The following is a 21,728-nucleotide window of genomic DNA, read 5'->3' on the forward strand; positions in this document are numbered from 1 at the left end:
ATGAGAGAAATTAAGCAAAGAGGGGCGGTTTTGTATAGTCGAAGTCTTCTCAGGTCGCGTCATACGAAGAATGACTCTAATACCAGCCTCTTACCAAGTGCTGCTTCCGACTTCGGGCTAGCATGCAACATGGACATGCTGGGCACCGTATGCAGAGTACCCAAGTATGGTGCGCTATAGATGCTACATGCTCCCCGCGTGGGAGTTGAATGCATTATGCGAAGCAATTGAGCGCGTCCGGTTGTGTCCAATGGCAGCGCGAGGGAATGGATGACTGGCGCCGAACTTCGGTGGGGAATTTTTGTCTGGGGAAACGCGCATTCACAATTGCATACACCACATTGCTGCCATCCCAAGTACCAGCAATGGCAATGTCACTACGGGCAGCACGGCTCTTGGGTCGCAGGCAACTAGCAGTATGTCTGAATTATTCCTTTTTGCTTCAATTGTCTAATGTTCCAAATGTAGCCTCGAGCAAGTCTTGCTCTTCGTACCGCCTCGTTTTCGCCTCGACCATGTCTCGCGCCACGAACCTTTGCTACGACGGCTAGCCGTCGCGATGCCCAGGATGTGTTTCCCTCCATGAAAGAGAGCCCTGCGGCAAGCTTTCTCTCTTCGCTCAACGAGACGCCCAAAACCCCGCAGACACTTACAGAGAAGATTGTGCAGCGACATGCCGTTGGCATTGCCCAAGGCAAAATCCTCAGGTCGGGCGATTATGTGACATTGCAACCACATAAATGCATGACACATGACAACTCATGGCCCGTGGCTCTCAAGTTCATGGGCATCGGAGCCACCAAGATTAATGATCCGAAGCAAATCGTAATGACCCTCGACCACGACGTACAAAACAAGACGGAGAAGAACTTGAAGAAGTACAGCCAGATCGAGGCATTTGCACAAAAGCAGGATGTCGTCTTCTACCCCGCTGGACGAGGCATCGGTCACCAGATCATGGTAGAGGAGGGCTATGCATGGCCAGGAACGCTTGCTGTGGCGTCCGACAGCCATTCAAACATGTACGGCGGTATCGGATGCTTGGGCACACCTGTTGTACGAACCGATGCTGCGAGTATCTGGGCAACGGGCAAGACCTGGTGGCAAATTCCCCCTGTCGCGAAAGTCACCCTGAATGGCAAGATGCCGCAAGGCGTGACTGGCAAGGATGTCATTGTTGCTCTGGCTGGTCTTTTCAACAAGGACGAAGTGCTCAACCACGCTATCGAGTTCACCGGAACCGATGAGACCCTTGGTAGCATACCCATCGACGACCGCCTCACCATTGCAAACATGACAACAGAATGGGGTGCCCTTACTGGGCTGTTCCCCATCGACTCTACACTTCACGGCTGGCTTCGCGCGAGGGCAACTCTAGCCGCTATGGGAGAGGGTCAAGCCAAGGACCACCACCAGCAACAGTTTATCCATGAACGTATTGATCAGCTGTTCACCGCTACTGGTATCGTTGGAGAGAAGATGGGTCACATCTTCAAGCCTGCGTTGGCTGCAGACAAGGGAGCTGTCTATGCCAAGGAGCTCTTCCTTGATCTCTCAACGCTGTCACCATATGTATCCGGTCCAAACTCCGTCAAGGTCGCGACACCGCTACTTGAGCTCCAGAGCCAAAACATCCCCATCAACAAGGCATATCTCGTATCCTGCACCAACTCCCGTGCTTCTGATCTTGCTGCCGCCGCCAATGTTTTCAAGGATGCTGCTGTTCTGAACGGCGGCAAGATCCCCAAGATTCCTGACAATGTCAACTTCTACATCGCCGCCGCATCAATTCCCGAACAAAAGGCTGCGGAAGAGGCTGGCGACTGGCAGGCGCTTCTGGAAGCTGGCGCACAGCCACTCCCCTCCGGTTGCGGTCCTTGTATTGGACTCGGTACAGGTCTCCTTGAGCCTGGTGAGATTGGTATTAGCGCCAGCAACCGTAATTTCAAGGGCCGTATGGGATCACCTGACGCCAAGGCTTACCTAGCTAGCCCTGAAGTAGTTGCAGCAAGTGCTTTGTCTGGTAAGATCTCGGGGCCTGGATGGTACGAGGCCCCCGAAGGCTACCAGGGTGTTCGACGCGGAGAGGGCGATGGTGTCCCTGAGGAAGAGCGCATGATGACTATCGAAGACATGCTCGAGAAGGCCATCAAGGATGCTGAGGCTGCTATCGATACCTTTGGCAACACCGAGTCCGAGACACAATCCGTGAACCCACCCGCAACACCAGGCTCGGAGGCCGAGACCCTGACCGAGATTCTCCCTGGCTTCCCCGAGAAGATCAGCGGCGAGATCGTCTTCTGCGACGCAGACAACATCAACACCGACGGTATCTACCCTGGTAAATACACATACCAAGATGACGTAACCCGCGAGAAGATGGCAGAAGTATGCATGGAGAACTACGACCCCAACTTTGGTCAGATAGCCAAGGCCGGTGATGTCCTCGTCTCAGGTTTCAACTTCGGCTGTGGTAGCAGTCGTGAGCAGGCCGCAACTGCCATCCTGGCCAAGGGCATCCCGCTAGTCGTCTCGGGTAGCTTTGGTAACATCTTCAGCCGAAACAGCATCAACAATGCTTTGATGGGTGTCGAGGTACCCAAGCTGGCCAACCGTCTCCGCGAAGTATTCTCCTCCAAGGACGCGTCGTCATCACAACAAGCTATCAAGGAGCCTTCGAACAACCGTGAATCGCTTGATTCACCGCCCCCGGCCGCTGCTGCTCAGCCCTCCCAAGCCAAGCAATTGACCCGCCGCACTGGCTGGACCCTAGAGTGGGATGTCCGCAGGAGTACGGTCAATGTACAAGAAGGACCCAATGGCGCCAAGTGGAACGTCAAGGTTGGCGAGCTGCCTCCCAATGTGCAAGAAATTATCGCTCTTGGTGGATTGGAGAACTGGGTAAAGAAGGAGATTGGCAGCCCTCTCTCTTAAGTGTGAAGGGAGCTTAGAAATTAGCTTGTAACATTCGTGTATACCCACTTGAAGATATGCATAAACGGCGTTTGGGTATTTGGACCTTTTTAAGCAAGCAATACAGAGTTTAGGATGTACAATGGACCCGCAAGGTCTTCAACGTAGTGTTACTTGTCTCTGGCCCTACGCCACTTCACCGAAGATAGACAGGCATACCCCTTTCCCATCCCTTCGCCCTACAACAGTGCCAAGTATCCGTCTCGCTAACGCCCTGCCCCCCACTACTCTTCTGATCAATGCTAGCATATACACTCCATCCCTCTTCCTCCAACATTTCTACCAGCGCAATCAATAACTCTCTCACTCTCATTGTCTCTTCTCCGCTAGCCTGCCATGGGTAACCTCTGAGTTTGAATTCCCAGATCCCAGGTGAATGCTGTTCTGACGCCGAGATCCAGTTGGCTCCAACGCGAGAGGGGAGCGAGCTATACAGCGAGGTAGGTGCGTCGATAAAGCGAAGTCGATCTTGACGACTGAAGGATACGACACACCATTCATGCGGTGTCGGGGGCGGGCTTTGGTTTCGGAAGAGCAGAGTATCCTTATCCATAGCGCTTTTGCTGATGTCAGTGTTTAGCGTCAAGAGCCATCCTGATGCATGTAGTGTTGCTAGTAGGCCGTTCATCAGACGCCGCGCGTGGATACCTTCTTTGCCATGCCCACGCCAGGGGTAGCCGTTGAGTTTCATCTCCTGGCTGTTTGCATATCTGCGCTCTTCGTCGATGCCTTGGGGCCATGTTCTTAGAACGGTTGCACGGCAGCTAGAGATGACGGGTTCGGGGAAGCGTAGGAAACGGAGACGGTCTTCCCTATGGAGAGATAAAGATGCGAATCGTGTTTGGACGGGTGTTGCTGATGCAGGTACTGAGGAAGCAGCTGTGTAGGCCGGTGGTGGGGGTGCAGATGATGGTTCATTGGGGGTATTGTCAATCGAATCCCCTTTGGAATGACCAGATGGCGACTTGCCGCGAAGCTTGTCGAACATTATGGCGTGGTACTGGCAGTTTTCTTGACGTGAAATGTGTTGTTGTGGTGTTGGAGAAGACGAAGATTCCCAAGATTCGCACACTGCGCGCCTTAAGTCTTTAAGTCTTGTCGTTGATGCACAGCCTCATAGCAACTTCTAAGATATCTGTAGTCGGACCGTTTGGTCCTGTAGATGTAGCTTATCACTCGAGCAGGTAAACATCAACCATCGAGTATGCATGATACTGCTAATGACCTACCCCAAAGGTATTCGCAGTGTAGGAATTATCTAGATAGGCTAACAAGACACAAAGTAGGGTATGCCTTTACCTAATGTATGTAATACGACTTGAAAGAGAACAGTAAGTTCTTTAGAGACGTCTGATGCGACAAAAATGTCCTCCTTGCCTGGTGACGCTGATGTTTTGTCTGATGTCGAGATGGAAGAATCTCCAGGATATGCGTCGTAGCGGCTTGGCGGGGCGACACCGGACATTGAACTCGCTTCCCCGACTACTTTTTTTTGGAGCGGGTATCGTTGGGCATCTTATCTCTAGCTCCCGTTCTTCACTGCTCGGTACCGCAATTGCCCTGCGCTGTTGCTCCCTCTACACCTGTCAATTCTCAATTTCCTCCTTCCTCGAAATTCTCGATAATGACGCCATCACCTTCAGAAGCCGTAGCAAAGGTTGCGCAAGCCGCAGCTGGCACCAACTCGTCCGCAAAGGTGTACAAGAGGGAGTCAAACACAGCCAGGGTGTTGGGCGCAGGTAAACATATCATTCCAAAGTCAACATCACCAATCTGACCTGGATAGGATGTGCGGGAATTGCAGAACTCATGGTTTTCCACCCGGTAGACACCACAGCGAAGCGATTGATGAGCAACATTGGCAAGGTGCGACTTATCGACGAAATTACACCATGATAGCGTCTGACTCGAGCACACATAGATCGAAAACGCAGCGCATCTTAACAAAGTCGTCTTCAGGGACGCGGCCGGTGCCTCAGTCTCTGGACGATTCCTTTCTCTCTTCCCCGGTCTCGGATACGCTGCAGCATACAAGGTGCGTTTGAAAATGTGAGGAGAAAAGGAATCGAACTGACCCCGTTAGGTACTTCAACGAGTGTACAAGTTCGGCGGACAGCCTTTTGTACGGGACTACCTCGCGCACAACCACGGTGACAGCTTCGATCGCACATTTGGCAAGGGTAACGGCAAGGCTATCATGCACGCGACTGCAGGTTCCATTATCGGCATCGGTGAGATTGTTCTTCTGCCGTTGGATGTCCTGAAGATCAAGCGCCAGACAAACCCTGAGGCTTTCCGAGGCCGTGGGCTATTCAAGATTGTCTCGGACGAAGGATTTGGACTATACCGTGGTTGGGGATGGACTGCAGCACGTAACGCGCCAGGCTCATTTGCGGTATGTTCGAACACCCCACGGAAACAAGCAGATGCTAACGTAAGAACAGCTCTTTGGTGGTTCCGCGGTCGCCAAGGAGTATCTCTACAAACTCTCCGACTACAACTCGGCATCGTGGTCGCAAAACTTCGTCGCCTCGATCGCTGGAGCAAGCGCATCGCTCGTGGTCTCTGCTCCTCTCGATGTCATCAAGACCCGTATCCAGAACAGGAACTTTGAGAACCCTGAGAGTGGCTTTAGGATTGTGTCCAACATGATGAAGCACGAGGGATTCACTTCCTTCTTCAAGGGACTGACACCCAAGCTGCTCATGACCGGACCCAAGCTCGTCTTCTCCTTCTGGTTGGCTCAAACGCTGATCCCTGCTTTCGGCAAGATAATGTAATGTGTTGCGATGAACTTATCCTGATGTCTGTAATATATGGGAGGCTTGGGTTTACCGGTGCTAGGAACTAGCAGGTTGGGCTACGTCAAAGGCAACGACGTACGAAGGACCGCATACCGCTGCGAACGAATGACACATTCTCCAATCCATCAAAAACTAGGCTGAAAACCGCCAACGTGGTGAACTGAAAGTGATGATGCGTGCCATGGCTGGCTGACACCAGTGGACCCTGGCGGCTGTCACGTGCGAGTACTGATCGCATCTGTTGAATTATGATGTATGATCAGCCACTGTCTTGGTGTGAAAACGGGTCAGACTAAGAGTCACACGTTAGACAGTGTACCGGTCATGTCACTGGAGAAAGTTAGGCGGCAGAATAGCAGGCATGAATGTGATGTTCCATGGCGCGACGAGCTACGGCAACTTGTGACCACGGATTTGGGCTGAATGCCAAGCTAATTCACATCTGGTATCCGCGCATTGCACTTCGTCCACCTCTACTTAACACCGTCCGCCTCGACGACTCGCGATACCCCACGACTGCTGCTTCTGATAACCCCCAACTTACGTCCATAGTCTTTACCTTGTTCTCAACCCCGCAACACCGCCATCATGAACCCTGAGTGGTACGTAGCCTCCGCGCAGCGCCCACCGCCATAGGCTGGGGAACATCGACACCAAATCTGGGGTTAGGACCATGCTAACGTGGATACCTGCAGAGTACTTTTTAAACCGACTGCAGCCCTGTTGCTGTCGTCCCCGCCATCAACGGCACCCGCTGACGGTTCGCTGCACAACAGATACGACTACCTCTTCAAGCTCCTCCTCATCGGTGACTCTGGTGTCGGAAAGTCCTGCCTGCTGCTCCGTTTTGCAGACGACACATACACCGAGAGCTACATCTCGACCATCGGTGTTGACTTTGTGCGTCTACCCGCGCACTCGCAGCCTAAGCCGGCGATAAACTAACAAGGACCAGAAAATCCGAACGATCGAGCTCGATGGCAAGACCGTGAAGCTACAGATCGTGCGTATACTCGGGAGTGCTGCGTCTGGGAGCGGGTACTAATAGTCATGATAGTGGGATACCGCCGGCCAAGAGCGTTTCCGAACCATCACATCGTCGTACTACCGCGGCGCCCACGGCATCTGCGTCGTTTACGATGTCACCGACATGGACTCATTCAACAACGTAAAGCAGTGGCTGCAGGAGATTGACCGATACGCAACCGAGGGTGTCAACAAGCTCTTGGTGGGCAACAAGTCCGATATGGCGGACAAGAAGGTCGTCGAGTACACTGTCGCAAAGGTACGTTCATGCCGCTGTTCGCCAAGCACTCACAATATCTAACAACAACATCAGGAATTTGCAGACAGTCTCGGCATCCCCTTCCTCGAGACCTCCGCAAAGAGCGCTACCAACGTCGAGCAAGCTTTCCTTACTATGGCCCGCCAGATCAAGGAGCGCATGGGTACCACAACCGCCAACACCAAGCCCACAGTCCCTATCGGCCAGGGCCAAGGTGTGCAAAACGGATCCGGCGGTGGTTGCTGCTAGAGAAGAGGAAGAGTTGTTATGTGTCGGAGAAACGTACCAGTGTCTACGGACGAGCGACATGCGGCGAGGGTGTTTTAAGCTCCCGTCTTTATGCGATGCGAGGATTGGTGCGGTACTACCATAATGCTCACTGACTACATGACCGCCATGTCTCTTCCATTCGTCACCGTCTCCCCGTTTCCATTCCGAACTTGTGTGCTAGCATGGCGACACCCGATCGCATAGAATAGGGGCTCTCGTTTGGATTTCTGGGATGTGCTGGTGTCTGCATTACAATTTGTGGTGGCCACTAAGTCTCTTTCCTTCGGTGTGTTCAGGTGTTCTTTAATATGGGCAATCAGATTTTATCTCCTAGCTTTCGGTGTCTGCTCGACAAACCACAAATCTGCGTTCAGTGATGTGAAGGGACCAAAACTATCACGCCAAAACTGATGAATGCAGGTACAACAGACAGCCGACTATGATAACTTTGATGCTAACGTACGAAGGAGCTTGTTTTTTCTTCTTTTCAAGCATAACCTTGTGTCGGAAAAGGTACCCTGAAGGTATATACTTGAAACATTCTGCGGGTATTGTAACAACAAGAACAACGTATACCTTTAGGGTACACTTCAAATATTAAGTACAACTTAGAAAAAAAGCTTCTTTGTTCTAAACGTCCTACTAGGACTACTAAGCAATATTTTTGTCAACGAATATCAGCCCTCGAAGCGCCCTTCTCGGCATGTACGACGTGCCGCGTATCCTTCGCTCCTTCCCACATCCGGTAAAATGCAGGCGCTGACGTATGCGCGAAACTCGACTAGGCCTCCAGGCAACACTAAATACTCCGGTCCACGGGCATCGGTCTGCAAAAGCAATCTCAATTGAAGCTTCTTCTTTACTCTTTCGTTCTAGAGTTTTTTCTATCCTTTCCAATGCCTCAAGACACTGGTGCACTAATCTGAGCACTTTTGAGAGACGCCGCCCCTTCGCTTTCCCCAACGCATCCTCCAACGCTTTCACGTGAATGGCGCATTTGAGACGACCACACCCTAATTCTGCACTCTGGAGTATGTCTATTCAAAATGCGCCTGTCAGAGCGGCTCAATGGCTCGGTCGCGAACTCGGCCTCGCCACTATGAAACAAGCCGGAAAAGATGTCTACATCATCATCCTGGCGCGTTACATTCGCCTGTTTGCGTATGGCAGCGTCGCACTCATCCTAGCACTTTTCTTCCAAGAGCAAGGCTTTTCGGATGAACAGATTGGACTGTTCATGTCATTGACGCTGCTGGGAGATGTAGTGATTAGTCTTCTCCTTACTCTCATTGCCGATACGCTTGGTAGACGTCGCACGCTATTACTAGGAGCGGTGTCTATGGCAATATCCGGCGCCGTTTTTGCCACAACGAGTAACTATATTGCTTTGCTTCTCGCAGCTATCATCGGTGTTATCAGTCCGAGTGGAAACGAGATCGGGCCGTTCAGAGCGGTTGAAGAGTCGACGTTAGCGCATCTGGTGGCCGAGGACAAGAGATCAGATGTGTATACCTGGTACGTTGTCTTGGCCGTACTGGGCACGTCGACGGGGTTGGCTGTTGGTGGTGTGGCCGTCGACAGCTTGCAGGCTACCGAGGGTTGGACAGATCTGGACGCATACCGCGCGATCTTCTGGATCTACACGGGTGTTGGTTGTGTCAAGGCTCTGATGACACTCTTCTTGAGCCAGAAGTGCGAACACAATGACTGGAACGACGAACGCAAGAAGACTGTTGCATCGGCCGAGACCGAGCCATTGTTGAACGGCAATGAGACGGAGAATGCGGATACTCCGGCGCGGGAAGCAGCGCCCAAAGAGACTAAGAAGTTCTGGCATTCTATCAGCAAGATTTCGAAGTCCAGCCGCGTCGTTCTCATCAAGCTTTGCAGCTTGTTCTTCCTGGATTCCTTGGGTTCCGGCATGGTTCCGTTTAGTTTGATCAACTATTACATGGAACGTAAGTTCGATCTGCCAAAGGGAAAGTTAGGCGGCATCATGTCTGCAACGTGGTAAGTTACATTTACAAGCAAGTCTTAGCCCCTAAGCCATGGACTGATCAACGAACAGGTTCGTATCGACACTCGGTAACGTCTTCGCCTCAAGCTTAGCAAAACGTCTTGGTTTGATTCAAGCCATGGTGTTCACTCACCTTCCCTCTTCAATCTTCCTCGCGCTACTTCCGGTTCCATCAGGACTTGGCCTGACTATATGTCTCCTTGTTGGCCGCTCAGTGCTCAACTCTATGGACCAAGCGCCCCGATCAGCCTTCCTTTCCATCGTCGTCTTACCGGGAGAACGAACGGCTGTTATGGGCGTGGTCAATATACTCAAAACGCTGTCTCAGAGTAGTGGACCAAGTGTTACTGGTGTACTTGCTGGGAACAATCATTTCTGGGTCGCATTTGTTGCAGCAGGTAGCTTGAAAGCGACATATGATTTGTTACTACTCGCGTTCTTCGGCGGGAGGGTACAGCCACGGAAGGAGGAACTTGAAGCAGTTAGAGTTCTAGAAGAGGACGATGTCGTTGAGGAGCCTGTGAATATACAGAGGGCGGCTTGATGTACGTTACGAAGGAGGTTGACTAAGTATACGCATAAACAATTGGTAGACCGATGTTGTCTTAGGATAGAACTTGATACGATTCATGCCATCGAGAATGTTCAACGTGTCTGTTGTTGAGGCTACACCGCTAGGTAAGGATGAAGGCTGACAAGGCTCTACCTCGGCACACTTTTTCTTAGGCTTGCCTAGGTAGAGAAGCCTCCCGTACTGTCGGACATCACTTCGACATCACAGCTTTTAGCATTCACTATACCTACCGTTCGCTATTGCCGATCTTCGGCATGGCCGTTCTAATCTTTCCCTAGACATGCACGCTGTCTGCACGATTCGGCCGGGTCAACGGCCAGCTCGTCGGCCAACTCTCCGATCGTCGACACTGGCGACCTAGCCAAGGACAGGCCTCCTGGGCATGCACAGCGTGTGCACGAGACCAAGTGAGCGATGAATTACCCGAATCTCCAGCGTCCGTCTCGAGCTGGCTAACTACACCGAGAAGGTCGCATATTCCATCACCCAATCATGCTCGAGCACGGCCGCAGGAGATGAAAGCTCCACTTGTCTGCACGCGACCCAAACCCTGGCGTGCATGGTTCGCCGCTACAACTACGCTTACCCTAACGATACTTGGACCCCGCAAAATTTTATGCTTAAAGACCGCCTCATGCCCTACCGCCCAATGTCACGGTAGCAGTTCCCCGGATTCTTTACTTTTGTCTTGGTCGAGAGTGAGTGGAGCAGCGTTGCGGACCCCACTATCGTCCTAAAAGAGTTCAGGCGATCGTCATCGGCCCGACCGTTTGGTTTGGAGAAAGTTGACGGAGAGCAACCATGGCGGAAGAGAAGGATATTCAGCCTACGACGACTCCGCCTCCCTATCATGGTATCGATCATGAGGCCGACCACAAGCGTGCTGCCAACAAACTTGTTGACGACGCACGACTCGCCACCGACAATGAACGGAAGATGACCCTGATGCAGGGCATCAGACTCTATCCCAAGGCGATTGGATGGTCTGTCCTTATCAGCACCTGTATCGTCATGGAAGGCTACGATGTTTGTTTGCTGAACAACTTCTTTGGTTTTCCGCAATTCAAGCAAAAGTACGGCGAGCAGCTTCAGGACGGTTCTTGGGAAATTCCAGCACCATGGCAGGCCGGACTGTCGAACGGAGTCATCGTAGGCGAGATCATCGGGTTGTTCCTCAACGGGTGGATCAGTGAGGCCATTGGATACCGCTACACTGTTATGGGATGCTTGCTTCTGATCATTGGCTTCACTACAATCTTCTTCACGGCTCAGACGGTGGTGCACTTGTTGATTGCGGAGATCCTTTGTGGTATCCCATGGGGTGTGTTCCAGACGCTCACCATCACATACGCTTGCGAAGTTTGCCCGGTTGCTCTACGCGGATACTGTACGTTTTCTAAACTTTACTACTCGATATGCAAGCTAACATGGATTAGTGACTACCTACGTCAACTTCTGCTGGGGTCTCGGCCAAGTCATCGGTATTGGTGTTATCCGCTCCATGGTCGACCGAGATGATGAGTGGTCTTACCGCATCCCTTACGCACTCCAATGGATGTGGCCCGTTCCTCTAATCATCGGTGTCTTCTTAGCGCCGGAATCGCCTTGGTGGTTAGTCCGCAAGGGGCGAATAGACGATGCGAAGAAGGCCCTTCTCCGACTCACCAGTCTCGACCGAGAAACCGATTTCGATGCCGACGAGACGATAGCAATGATGGTGCATACGACCGCTCTCGAGGAGAAGATTACTCAAGGAGCAAGCTACTGGGACTGCTTCAAGGGTACTGACTTGCGTCGTACGGAGATTGTGTGCATGGCCTGGGCGATTCAGAACTTGAGTGGAAACGCTTTCTCTGGATACTCATCTTACTTCCTCCAACAAGCTGGTCTACCTGCATCAACTTCCTACGACTTCGCAATGGGCCAGTATGGTATTAACATGGCTGGTGTTTTCGGAGCCTGGTATCTCATGAAAGTCGGTTTTGGACGACGGACACTCTACCTCGGTGGTCTTTGCGGTTTATGCGCTATGCTGTTCGTCATGGGCTTCCTAGGCCTGGTACCGGACTCTCAGCGCGAGAAGGGCGCCATGGCTACCGGAGCCATGATGATCGTATGGGCTATGTTCTACCAGCTGACCGTTGGCACCGTATGCTACTCCCTCGTCGCTGAGCTATCTACTCGCCGTCTCGCTATCAAGACCGTGGTTCTCGGCCGCAACCTTTACAACGTTATCGGCATCATTACCTCCGTCCTCACACCTTACATGCTTAACCCCGGGGCTTGGAACTGGTAAGTTCCCCAATTCACCTACCCATCCACATACTAATCACATCACAGGGGCAATTACGCCGGCTTCTTCTGGGCCGGCTCCTGCTTCCTAAGTATCATTTACACGTACTTCCGCCTTCCTGAGCCCAAGGGCCGCTCGTTCGCCGAGTTAGACCTGCTTTTCGAGAAGCGAATCAGCGCGCGCAAGTTTGCGAGTACCTCCGTCGACGTATTTGAGGATAGTCATGTCCAGGGGACTGCTGCTTTTGGCCGCTACGAAGAGAAAGTTGATTCTGCTGTGAGAACTGAATCTGTTGCTGCTGGTATCACGAAGGTTTAATGACAAGAAGATTTAGGGTGCGATGTAATATGCGGACAAGTGTGTATGAGCGCATGATGCATGTTTCGTATGATGGGTTGATGGGTCTATTATCACTTTGATTGACTTCTACGTGACGATTCGTACGGTTCTGAAGATTCTCTTTGCATGCTAGAGCTATGCAATGCAATGCAATGGAGGTGCGAAAGCCTATGCGTGTTCTTCTCTATGCAATATAGCCAAGCCCTCGTCCTCAGCTGATTGGACCTTGCATCCTAGGCTACTGCGAGAGCGGGGCACTATGCCGCAGGCATACATACCCTCTGTCTTTTCCCGTCTACAATCCATTGATGCCCTTTGACACAACTATGGAGGAGCGAGGCTCTCCCGACGGTTTCACTGATCCACCCCATGATTTGGTCACATGTGAATTCATGGAGGAGATTACCTGGAGAGATGAGTGCGGTCCAGATTTTCTGAATCGATTGCCATTCTTGCTAATGGTTAGTAATATATAGATATATGGCCTCTCCTCAAGAGCGCAAGAGAGCAGTTGAGGCAGCAATTGTAGCAAGAAAAACATGCCGCGAGTTGGCCTGCGAGTTCCATGTTGTATTGCCTAGAGAGCTCCGGAACATAATATACACGTACATCGTCGGACTATCGGCCCAGCTTGAATACGCTTTCGACATCCATGGTAGCATTCAAATCGGCTATCTCGACTTGGGACCTGAGGAAGTTGGACCCATAGACATATTTGGTGGTACTGGCCAAACGCAGCCCAATTCCTGGGCCTTGGATCCAGCGTACTTCGGAACCGATGTAGCGAAAGAGCTGGCAGAAGTATACTACACATCAAATTGTTTCGCGCTCACGTCAGAGGAGTTTCTACATCCATTCCTGACTGCGGACCCATTTACCCTCGGTATAAAGCCATACGAGCGTATGCGACGTCTTGACATTACGCTTGATTTCGAGTTCACTACCATGGTGGACTTTACCAGTATGGCCACCCACTTACAAGCTCTGCAACTCATTCCTAGCAGGAAGCGCAAGACGGAAATCTGTATCAGCCTTATCACGTCGTTTATAAGACATCGGGAGCATTACAATGACACCGACTCTTGGTACACGGTAGAGGATGAGCGCAATATGCTCAATATCCTCGAGCTGCTCAGATGGCCAGTATACGATTTACTGCACAAAGGCCATGCCATTCAGGTTTTCCACGAAAATCTAGATAGAGGGGATAGGATGAGTCAGGAAATTGCGCAAAGGAATTTGACAAGGCATCGGTTTACGGATCTCGAGGTGTGGTGTAAGACTGATTTCTTCTATATGACTAAGGAGGCGTGGTCAAAGGTATGTAGTGGTCACCCCAATTGTGTAATGACCATTCACAACACCTGTGTTCGTTTTCCTGGCTAACAAAACACTGTAGGAGAAAGGACAAAACACGGTTGCAGATCCTGCATCTCACTATATTCCCCAACTGCCCACGATAGAGGACGAGAATCAAGACACGGATCAGATGGACGAAAATTCAGGCCTCGAACAACGAGTTCGCGATGCTCTTAACAGGCGATGGGACAAGCCTTGTGCCTTGGACGGATTTACTTATGTATACGACAAATGCGTGCGTCGATAGTATCTGGAAGCAGTCTTGATGATCACAAGCAAAACGAATTAGATTAAGTTGCGAACAATATGCACAAAGCATCGCTCAAACCAAAATCCACACCACCAGCCAGCACCAAGACGAGCCTAAGCCGCCGTCTCAAAGTGAAAGCTTAGTACAAGAAGAGTAACGGAACAAAGGAAAGAGCGTGCGTTGCAGCGATAGTGAGAAATGAGAGAATCAACGCTCAAGGGTATGAAGGTTTGTGACAAGCCATGCTAAACATATGTAGTCATACAAAAGAGCGATCCGTGATGCGCGAGTGGGTGGTCTGGATGAAAACGGTCGAGACGTTTACTTTCCACCGGAAGCCAAGTGGTCGGCGGCCTATTGAAATGTGTTAGTTTGGTTTCATTGGTGCAGGAAATGTGATTTTGCTCACCTTGTTGATGTCGTAGTCATACTTCTCGAGCGCAGACAAAGCGTCGTTGCGATCATAGCCCATGCCGGTCAGCTTCTTGAGAATAGGGTCATCATGCTCGGTTCCAGTGCTGATCGCACGACCAAGCGAAGGCATCTGGGGAGACAGTTGATGCGACTTGGATGAAGAAGCGGCTGCCTCGTCATTGTCGAGGGTGTCAAAGACAGACTTGCCAAAGTCTGTGGATGCTTGCTGGGAGTGGGAGCCCTTGTCAGTCTGAGAGGACTCAAGGTTGGAGAAGATGGCGTCCCAGTCCTGAGACGAGGCAGCGGGTTGAGGCTGTTGGGGTTGTCCTCCGAAAGTCTGCGAGAGGTGTTCGAAGTCGCTGAAGCTGTCGTCTCCGCGAGGCTTGCCGGTCGGAGTCTGCTGCGAAGCCATGGTGTTTGACTTGGAAGCAGCTGGCGAGTCAAACACTGGGTTGAACTCATCAAGGCCCTCACGGTGCTGCGAAGAGAACATGAAGTCCTCATCAGCCCTGTCATCCTCCTTGGCATCCGCTAGGTCATCAAATCCGGCGTCGAAGTCATCGTTGAAGGCAGACTTGCCAAGTTGAGGCGGGTGGGTAGACGGCGAGGGACCCTTGTTGTTGTTATTGTCATTCGCTCCATAGGATATTGCAGAATGGTATTGATCAGAGGGTACGGTCGATGATGGAGTGTCTAGAGGAGGGGGTGATGTTGTTGCAGACTTGGATGGACCGCCAAAGAGAGCGGCTCCATGGCCACCGGGAGGGTTGTACGACTTCTCGGGGCCTTGCGCTGTGTCAGGAGACCCTGGTGATGTAGGGTCTTCGCGGGAGGGAAGGAGACCGCCAAACTCTGGGGGAAATTGATTCGATCCACTTCTAGTCTGGTTCACACTGGACTCGTAGGTAGGTGGCGACTTTTGCGCGCTGGGAGAGGGCAGGCCACCAATGTTGGAGTCCAGGCGAGTAGTCGGTGGTGGGGCTCTGTAGAGCTCATCGCTCGATGCAGTACCAGGTCGCTGCTGTTGCTGAGAACGCTGCTCTTGTCCGGTACTAGTACGCTTCTGGTTCGGCGACGCAGAGGTAAAGTTGTCGTCGAAGCCACGCTCATCGTTGCTGTCACTGTCATCATCATGGGCAAGGTCCTCGATCGGAGGGAACTCCTTGTTGAACCTGTTAGAGTTATCCGCAGTTGCACTCGTGGTGGATGCAGTAGCAGTATTCTGACGGTTAGGGCCAAAGCCAGCGAAAGCCGCATCAAAGTCGTCCTTACCACCGCGAGGCTGTTCGCTAGTAGTGCTGCCGAAGGGGTCGGCGCGGTTATTGTTCCTGTTCGGACCACTCAAGCTGCTCTCACCAGTCTGGTTCTGCTGAAGCGGCGTGGCTGCCTCTCGTGGGAAGGCTCCAGGGATATCTTGTCCAACACCAGCTGAAGGTGCTCCGAAGTTCGTAAAGGTATCCTTGCGATCCTCAGCTCTGGTTGAGCGCTGAGTATCACTGGTGACGCTGGCAACGGGAGAGGCCGAGAAGTTGCGGTTGAACAAAGAAGGGTTAAAGTTGTCAGTCTCGGTCCTGTTTGTCTCGGTCCGCTCTACGGTGGGCTTCTCAGCTACAGGAGTACTGGCAGGAGAAGCCTGCGAAATCGTAGGTGTCTCATTACCGGGAGCACTGGGGCCACCATATCTGCTAGCAGGGGCAGCGGCTCGTACGGAAGAGCTGAATGAGTCGGACCTCTGACCACCTTCCCTAAGGGGCAGGAATGAGGAGCCGAATTGGCGAGACTCAGGGGGAGCTGGTGGGTCTGCACCACGTGGAGACTCTTGGTAAGAAGAGAGAGGAGGCGAGGTAGAGGGTGTGGGAACACCGGGACCTTCTGAAGATTGTACTGACTGGCCGGATGGGACAGAGAAGCTGGGTCCTTGGCTCTGGTTCTCGGGACGGAAGGACACAGGAGGTGCAGTGCTCTGGGGTGTGCCGAAGCTACCGAAAACGCTGTCAAAATCCTTGTGGGGTCCTTCACGCGCAAAGCCAGACGGTGACATGGTGTTTTCAACGGGCTGGGGTGACTTGCGGAAGAACGGGTTTGTGCTTTGGCTTGTCGTGGAAGCCGCAGGGCTGACGACGGCAGGCGTCTGAACCTGGGGGCTACGGGTACCCTCTTCCTGAGACTTGGTCAAGTCGCTCATCTCGTTCTTGATCTTGTCGCGTTCTCCCTCGTTGGTGGCAAGCTGCTTCTTGTTGATTGCCACCATACCCTTCTGCTGGCGAGCATCGTTCCTCATCTTGTCAAGCTGGGGGCGCAGCTGTCCAATCTCGGCGTTGAGCTGACGGATACGCTCCTTCAAATTGTTGTTCTCGCGTTGATCAGCCTCAAGTTGACCTCCCACTTGACGGTGCTGATTCTGGAGATCCTGGTAAGATCCCTCAATCATAGCAAGGTCCTGTTGCAGCTTTCGAGTCTCGTTGCGAGAGCTAGCCAGTCGGTCCTCCAGGGCCTTGACAGCCTTGACCTCCTGGTCGTACTGGGTCTTGAACTGCGATAGGCGGAGCTCGAGGTCGCGCTTCTGAGTGTTGACACTGTTAAGATCTCCCTCGGTCGCGGTCTTCTTGTTCTGAACCTCTTGCATCTGGTTTCGCAAAGTGGTCATCTGGTTAGACATATTGGCCAAGTCAGTTGAGTCTTGTGTTAGCTTCTTGTTGATTTCAGCAACATCCTCTCCGCCCAACAAATCGTCCATTGCGGATGGTGTGGAGTGCTGTGGTAAGCCAGAGGCACCAGATTGACCAGTAGAATGCGCGGTGAGAGTCTGACCAAACGATGAGCTAGGCATGAACGGCTTGAACGTAGAGGCAGGGTTTCGCGGTTGAGGTTGGAACGGGTGAGGCGAAGTTGGCGAAGTCGGTTTGCTTCCAAATGGGTCAGCCTCGAAGGGCTTGCTGAAGGTAGCAGAGCCACCTGTCGACTGGGGTTGCTGAGGGGCGGGAACTGGCGCTGAGAAGGCGTCAAGTCCGAAGAGGTCTTCGGCAGCTGATTTCGCGGCGCGAGGAACGGGTGGCGCAGATTGGGGAGCAGCGACTGGTACTGCTTGGTTGGCGGCGGTACGTAGGCTTGGTGGGATCAAACTAGGTGGTAGTGTTGCTGGAAGTTGGTCTCCTTTCCGTTGTTGACGGATCAGGTACATTGCGACTGCGAACTCGTCCTTGGACAGCTGACCCTCGGAATTGATGTCTGCAAGGTCCCAGATTCCCGCGAGGACATCTTCGGGTAGCCCGGAGTCGCTGAAGAAGCGCACTGCCTGGTCTCCAGTAATGAAACCACGACCCATGGTGTCGACCGTCTTGAACAGGTTGTCGTACGAGGCCTTTTCTTGCGGGCTAATCAGCCAATCGCTTCCAGTCGGTTGAGGTGGTGGAGCCGGTGCTCCAAATGGCGTTCGTCCAAGGGGACTCGATTGTCGTGGCGCGTTTTGCTGACCGCTGAATTGGCGTGGGATGGACATGGACTGGTCGGGACGTCCTGGAGGAGGCGCGAGTTGTCCGCGTCTCGAGGCGGCCTCGTACAGGCCTGGAGGGAGCGCGGTCGGGAGAGCCTTCATGTTGCCTGTTCGGTATGAAGCTAGCATGTGCATGGCGATGATGAACTCGGTCACATTGAGAGCACCGCGCTGCTCAGTATCGGAAAGATTCCATATGCGACCGAGGACTTCGTTGGGTAACCGCGCTTTCTCGAAAATCTCTTTGGCATTTTCGCCTAGGATATGTTAGAAAAGGCATGCTACCAAGTCACCTGAACACATACCAGAGAGCACGCCATTGACAGCACCAGACTTCTCGAATAGGCCTGCGTATTCGGCAGCCTTGGCAGGTACTAGCGGAGGTACTCGGATGGGGCCGTTGCCGCTCATCTGAGGTTGTATCGAACCAGTTGGTTGTGGAGAGAAGCTAGGAGCGGCGGGAGGGGCTGATGGGATGTTCAAACCCTCGAACTTGGGCAGGGGCGCAGCTACGTGAGTGTCAGCGCATTGTAATAGCGGAAGCTGTCAGGGCCATACGTCTAAAAGCCAGCTCGGGAGCGGGATCTCTGCCAGCCTGGTAGTGTCCGATGAGACGCAGGACCTGGCAGAAGCCGGCCATGGTCAGGAGACCGCGGTTCTCGGTGTCTGCAATCTGCCATATCTCACCCAGGACGGCTGGTGCTAACTTGGTGCGCTCGAAGAACTTGACGGCAATCTCGCCTGTTATGACGCCCAGTTTTTCTGTGTCGGCTTGCTGGAAGAGATACTGGAAGACGCGCTTCTCCTCAGGCGTCAGATTGAGGACGGGCTGGTCTGCGCCGCATTAGCTTGGCTCTCCAAGTGCATGTCTGTTAGCATGAATAGGGACATACTCAATTCGCCGCTTTGTGAGAGGTCCGCCATGGCTGTGTGGGCGCAAGAGACGCTTCCCGTAGATATAAGGCTTCTGCCTACGTGTATGAGGCTGAAGCTTCCGGCGCTGGCGTGTAATGGAGCGGGGAAGCTTTGGGCGGCAGGGCACGGGAATTCCGCAGGGCTAGCGATGGGCGGCTAGACGCGAAAAAACCTCGAGAATGACGCAGAGATGGCCCAGCGAGGGATTAAAGAGAAGCGATGGGGGTATTGATGTTGTTTGAAGTGTGGGAGATGCGCCGGAAGCTTGATCCTCGTCGTCGCTACTAGGCGGAAGCTACCTGGTTTAGTGCTGGGTCGATGCTCCCAACTGTTTATTGGGTGCAAGCACGGCAGCTGTCAATCTTGTGCGCATCAGCCACGCTGTCTCATGCATGCCCGACCACCCAGTCAGTTACCTGCACATGGCCGGCCTCCGCATTTCGAAGATCCCATCAGCCAATCGAACATGGCGAATTTGTTCCGATGCGCATTTTGACGCACTTGGCCATGACCATGGCGGATACGCATGTGGAACTGATGCTGTTGTATCAGGATCTGTGCTGTGGTATCAGGATCTGTGCTGTGGTGGTTGTTGTTGTTGTTGTTGTTGTATTTGTTGTATTGATGTTGTGCATTATCCAAATGTCGTTACTTCATAATTACATGTCTTGTACAAGAGTGGTGAAAATTCGCCGGTGGAACAACAAGGTGTAGATGTTCATCGCCGCTCACCACGACCCCGGTCATTCTTCTCCCTCCAACATCTAACAAAAGCCAGACTAGGGCTGACCTCCTCACGCCTGCCCCAGGCCCGTCCCAAAAGCCAATCGGTAACGCTGATGACTTTGGCAGTTCGGTCCCAATGCTGGCCCTCTTCTGTATGCTCGATGATGTGGTTCAAGATGCGCCCTTCTTCGTCAAACTCAAACTTGAACAGTCCAGTAAATTCCTGATGAGGTCTCTTAGATCCTGCGACGATACTGGTAATCTTTTCAACAACGTCGCTGACTTGGCCGTGCTCTTTCTTCTCCGATTTGCATGTCTGCCATCGGACGATAAGCTTCTCGTTGCGTACGTTGCTTGCTGTTGATCCGCCATTTTTGACCATGCGCTCAGATAGTATCTCAAGCTTCACATTGCCGAGTACTGGGACTTGGCCCCATGCAACTGGTGCTGTCCATAGTGCGGCCGCGTACGCGAACCTTCCGCTTACGGTGGGTAGATGAGGATGGGTCGAGGGGAATAGGTGAAGGCTGATATGCGGAGAGAGTATGTCTTGCGGTAGGGGCGAAATGAGAAGCGTCGGAAGGCGATCGTGGAGGACTCGTATGGCTATGATCCCGTTAGCCATCTACTCTGTTGTTCCTGAGAGGGACCAACGTACTGTTTCCGAGTTTCAAGTTGCGCTCGTTCAGTCGCTCCTTCTCGCGCTCATCGGTTTCCGGATGCTTGCATGGCGACGAGCTGGTGAACCAGTGCCTGGACACGGATGCTTGTCTGGTGCCTACGGCTGTAATAGTTCTTTTGTACTGTTTGAGCCCCAACAGCCGGGGCGCAGTGAGCGATCTTGCTGGGGAAATTGGAAGTTGCGTGCGGGCAAATGTCGAAAAGCGCCGCATCAGACCGCTGGTCATCTGTGTGGATAGGGATATGCGACCATAGGTAAGGATATGCTAGGTGGTGAAAGACGAATTGCGGAGGATTCGGCGTCTTCGTGCGCTAGTCGTACCACGGGAAAAGAAATGGGTGGTGCATGGGTGGGTCCATCCCGATTCCCATATGCCGGGGTATCGATCGTGACGTAGGTTTAGCGACCATGTATACTTCCCGCTGTATGCTACCGTCCTCGCCACGCCCATGTTCGCATTGAGATGTCCCGGTGGGACTATCGATATTCAGTTGCATAATGACGCCTATAAAGATGGACATTCCTCTGCTAAGGCCCTGCTTGGATCAACAACCAATCTTTTCTCCTCAGATTCTCTAGAGCGCCTACTGGACAATTTGTTTGTGAAGGGTAAGAGTGACCCCGCAGTTACCCCATACCGACACGGGTACTAACAAATCCATTGTTAGCCTGCGAAGATACAGGAACATTCCTCAATCCCCCACACTCTCCGCAATGGCCCCCTCAGGAAAGCGCATCGTCTTTACCGGCGGCTCAGGAAAAGCCGGACGTCATGTTATCCCAGAACTCATCAAGAAGGGTTACTCCGTCCTCAACCTCGATTTGACCGATTTTCCTGACCCGGAAGCTGGCGTCTTTACCCTCAAAACCGACCTCACAGACAGCGGACAGGTTTTCAACGCACTCACAACCCATTTCAACTTCGCCGGCTACGAAGGTCCTCATGTACCCGGTCCACCAGATGCAGTCATCCACTTTGCCGCCTATGCGCGAAACATGCTGGTACCCGACAACGAGTGCTACGCAGGCAATGTCAGATCAACATACAACGTTATCGAAGCAGCATGCAAACTTGGCGTCAAAAAGATCATCATTGCCAGCAGCGAAACAACATACGAAGTCTGCTTTGGTCAAGGAGATCTCGACTACTCCGCCTTCCCCTTAACTGAGGACATGGACGTAAATCCCATGGACACCTACGCCATCTCAAAACTCTGCGGCGAGCGTGTGGCTCGCGGATTTGCGCGCCGCTTCGACGCTGACATCTACGCGCTCCGCATCGGCAACGTTATCGAACCCCACGAGTACGAGCGTGACTTCCCAAAGTACATCAA

General features: G+C 52.6%; 8 protein-coding genes across 8 annotated transcripts; 5 read left to right on the forward strand and 3 right to left on the reverse strand.

Moving 5' to 3' along the window:
- Positions 1 to 371: 371 nt before the first annotated feature.
- On the forward strand, positions 372 to 2,934 carry ALTATR162_LOCUS3364 (uncharacterized protein; the record flags this gene model as incomplete). Its single annotated transcript, XM_043310970.1, has 2 exons — positions 372 to 416; positions 469 to 2,934. The coding sequence occupies 2 exons, from the start codon at positions 372 to 374 to the stop codon at positions 2,932 to 2,934; spliced, it is 2,511 nt and encodes an 836-aa protein (XP_043166905.1).
- Positions 2,935 to 3,109: 175 nt separating this feature from the next.
- On the reverse strand, positions 3,110 to 3,961 carry ALTATR162_LOCUS3365 (uncharacterized protein; the record flags this gene model as incomplete). Its single annotated transcript, XM_043310971.1, has 1 exon — positions 3,110 to 3,961. One exon carries the CDS (start codon positions 3,959 to 3,961, stop codon positions 3,110 to 3,112), a length of 852 nt encoding a protein of 283 aa, XP_043166906.1.
- A 636-nt stretch (positions 3,962 to 4,597) lies between these two features.
- On the forward strand, positions 4,598 to 7,311 carry ALTATR162_LOCUS3366 (uncharacterized protein; the record flags this gene model as incomplete). Its single annotated transcript, XM_043310972.1, has 9 exons — positions 4,598 to 4,712; positions 4,760 to 4,839; positions 4,895 to 5,008; positions 5,057 to 5,368; positions 5,418 to 5,749; positions 6,473 to 6,677; positions 6,733 to 6,780; positions 6,835 to 7,062; positions 7,117 to 7,311. 9 exons carry the CDS (start codon positions 4,598 to 4,600, stop codon positions 7,309 to 7,311), a joined length of 1,629 nt encoding a protein of 542 aa, XP_043166907.1.
- A 1,054-nt stretch (positions 7,312 to 8,365) lies between these two features.
- Positions 8,366 to 9,893, forward strand: ALTATR162_LOCUS3367 (uncharacterized protein; the record flags this gene model as incomplete). Its single annotated transcript, XM_043310973.1, has 2 exons — positions 8,366 to 9,342; positions 9,401 to 9,893. 2 exons carry the CDS (start codon positions 8,366 to 8,368, stop codon positions 9,891 to 9,893), a joined length of 1,470 nt encoding a protein of 489 aa, XP_043166908.1.
- An 831-nt stretch (positions 9,894 to 10,724) lies between these two features.
- Positions 10,725 to 14,161, forward strand: ALTATR162_LOCUS3368 (uncharacterized protein; the record flags this gene model as incomplete). The annotated part of the gene is made up of 6 exons (XM_043310974.1): positions 10,725 to 11,310; positions 11,360 to 12,215; positions 12,264 to 12,492; positions 12,551 to 12,558; positions 13,137 to 13,875; positions 13,955 to 14,161. The coding sequence occupies 6 exons, from the start codon at positions 10,725 to 10,727 to the stop codon at positions 14,159 to 14,161; spliced, it is 2,625 nt and encodes an 874-aa protein (XP_043166909.1).
- A 324-nt stretch (positions 14,162 to 14,485) lies between these two features.
- On the reverse strand, positions 14,486 to 18,995 carry ALTATR162_LOCUS3369 (uncharacterized protein; the record flags this gene model as incomplete). The annotated part of the gene is made up of 5 exons (XM_043310975.1): positions 14,486 to 14,518; positions 14,574 to 18,328; positions 18,377 to 18,580; positions 18,630 to 18,905; positions 18,965 to 18,995. The coding sequence occupies 5 exons, from the start codon at positions 18,993 to 18,995 to the stop codon at positions 14,486 to 14,488; spliced, it is 4,299 nt and encodes a 1,432-aa protein (XP_043166910.1).
- Positions 18,996 to 19,704: 709 nt separating this feature from the next.
- ALTATR162_LOCUS3370 (uncharacterized protein) lies at positions 19,705 to 20,620 on the reverse strand (the record flags this gene model as incomplete). The annotated part of the gene is made up of 2 exons (XM_043310976.1): positions 19,705 to 20,318; positions 20,371 to 20,620. 2 exons carry the CDS (start codon positions 20,618 to 20,620, stop codon positions 19,705 to 19,707), a joined length of 864 nt encoding a protein of 287 aa, XP_043166911.1.
- Positions 20,621 to 21,108: 488 nt separating this feature from the next.
- On the forward strand, positions 21,109 to 21,559 carry ALTATR162_LOCUS3371 (uncharacterized protein; the record flags this gene model as incomplete). Its single annotated transcript, XM_043310977.1, has 2 exons — positions 21,109 to 21,426; positions 21,515 to 21,559. The coding sequence occupies 2 exons, from the start codon at positions 21,109 to 21,111 to the stop codon at positions 21,557 to 21,559; spliced, it is 363 nt and encodes a 120-aa protein (XP_043166912.1).
- Between the last annotated feature and the right edge of the window lie 169 nt (positions 21,560 to 21,728).

This window comes from Alternaria atra (genome assembly GCF_907166805.1).
Source record: "Alternaria atra isolate CS162 genome assembly, contig: 22, whole genome shotgun sequence".
NCBI classification, from domain to species: domain Eukaryota; kingdom Fungi; phylum Ascomycota; class Dothideomycetes; order Pleosporales; family Pleosporaceae; genus Alternaria; species Alternaria atra.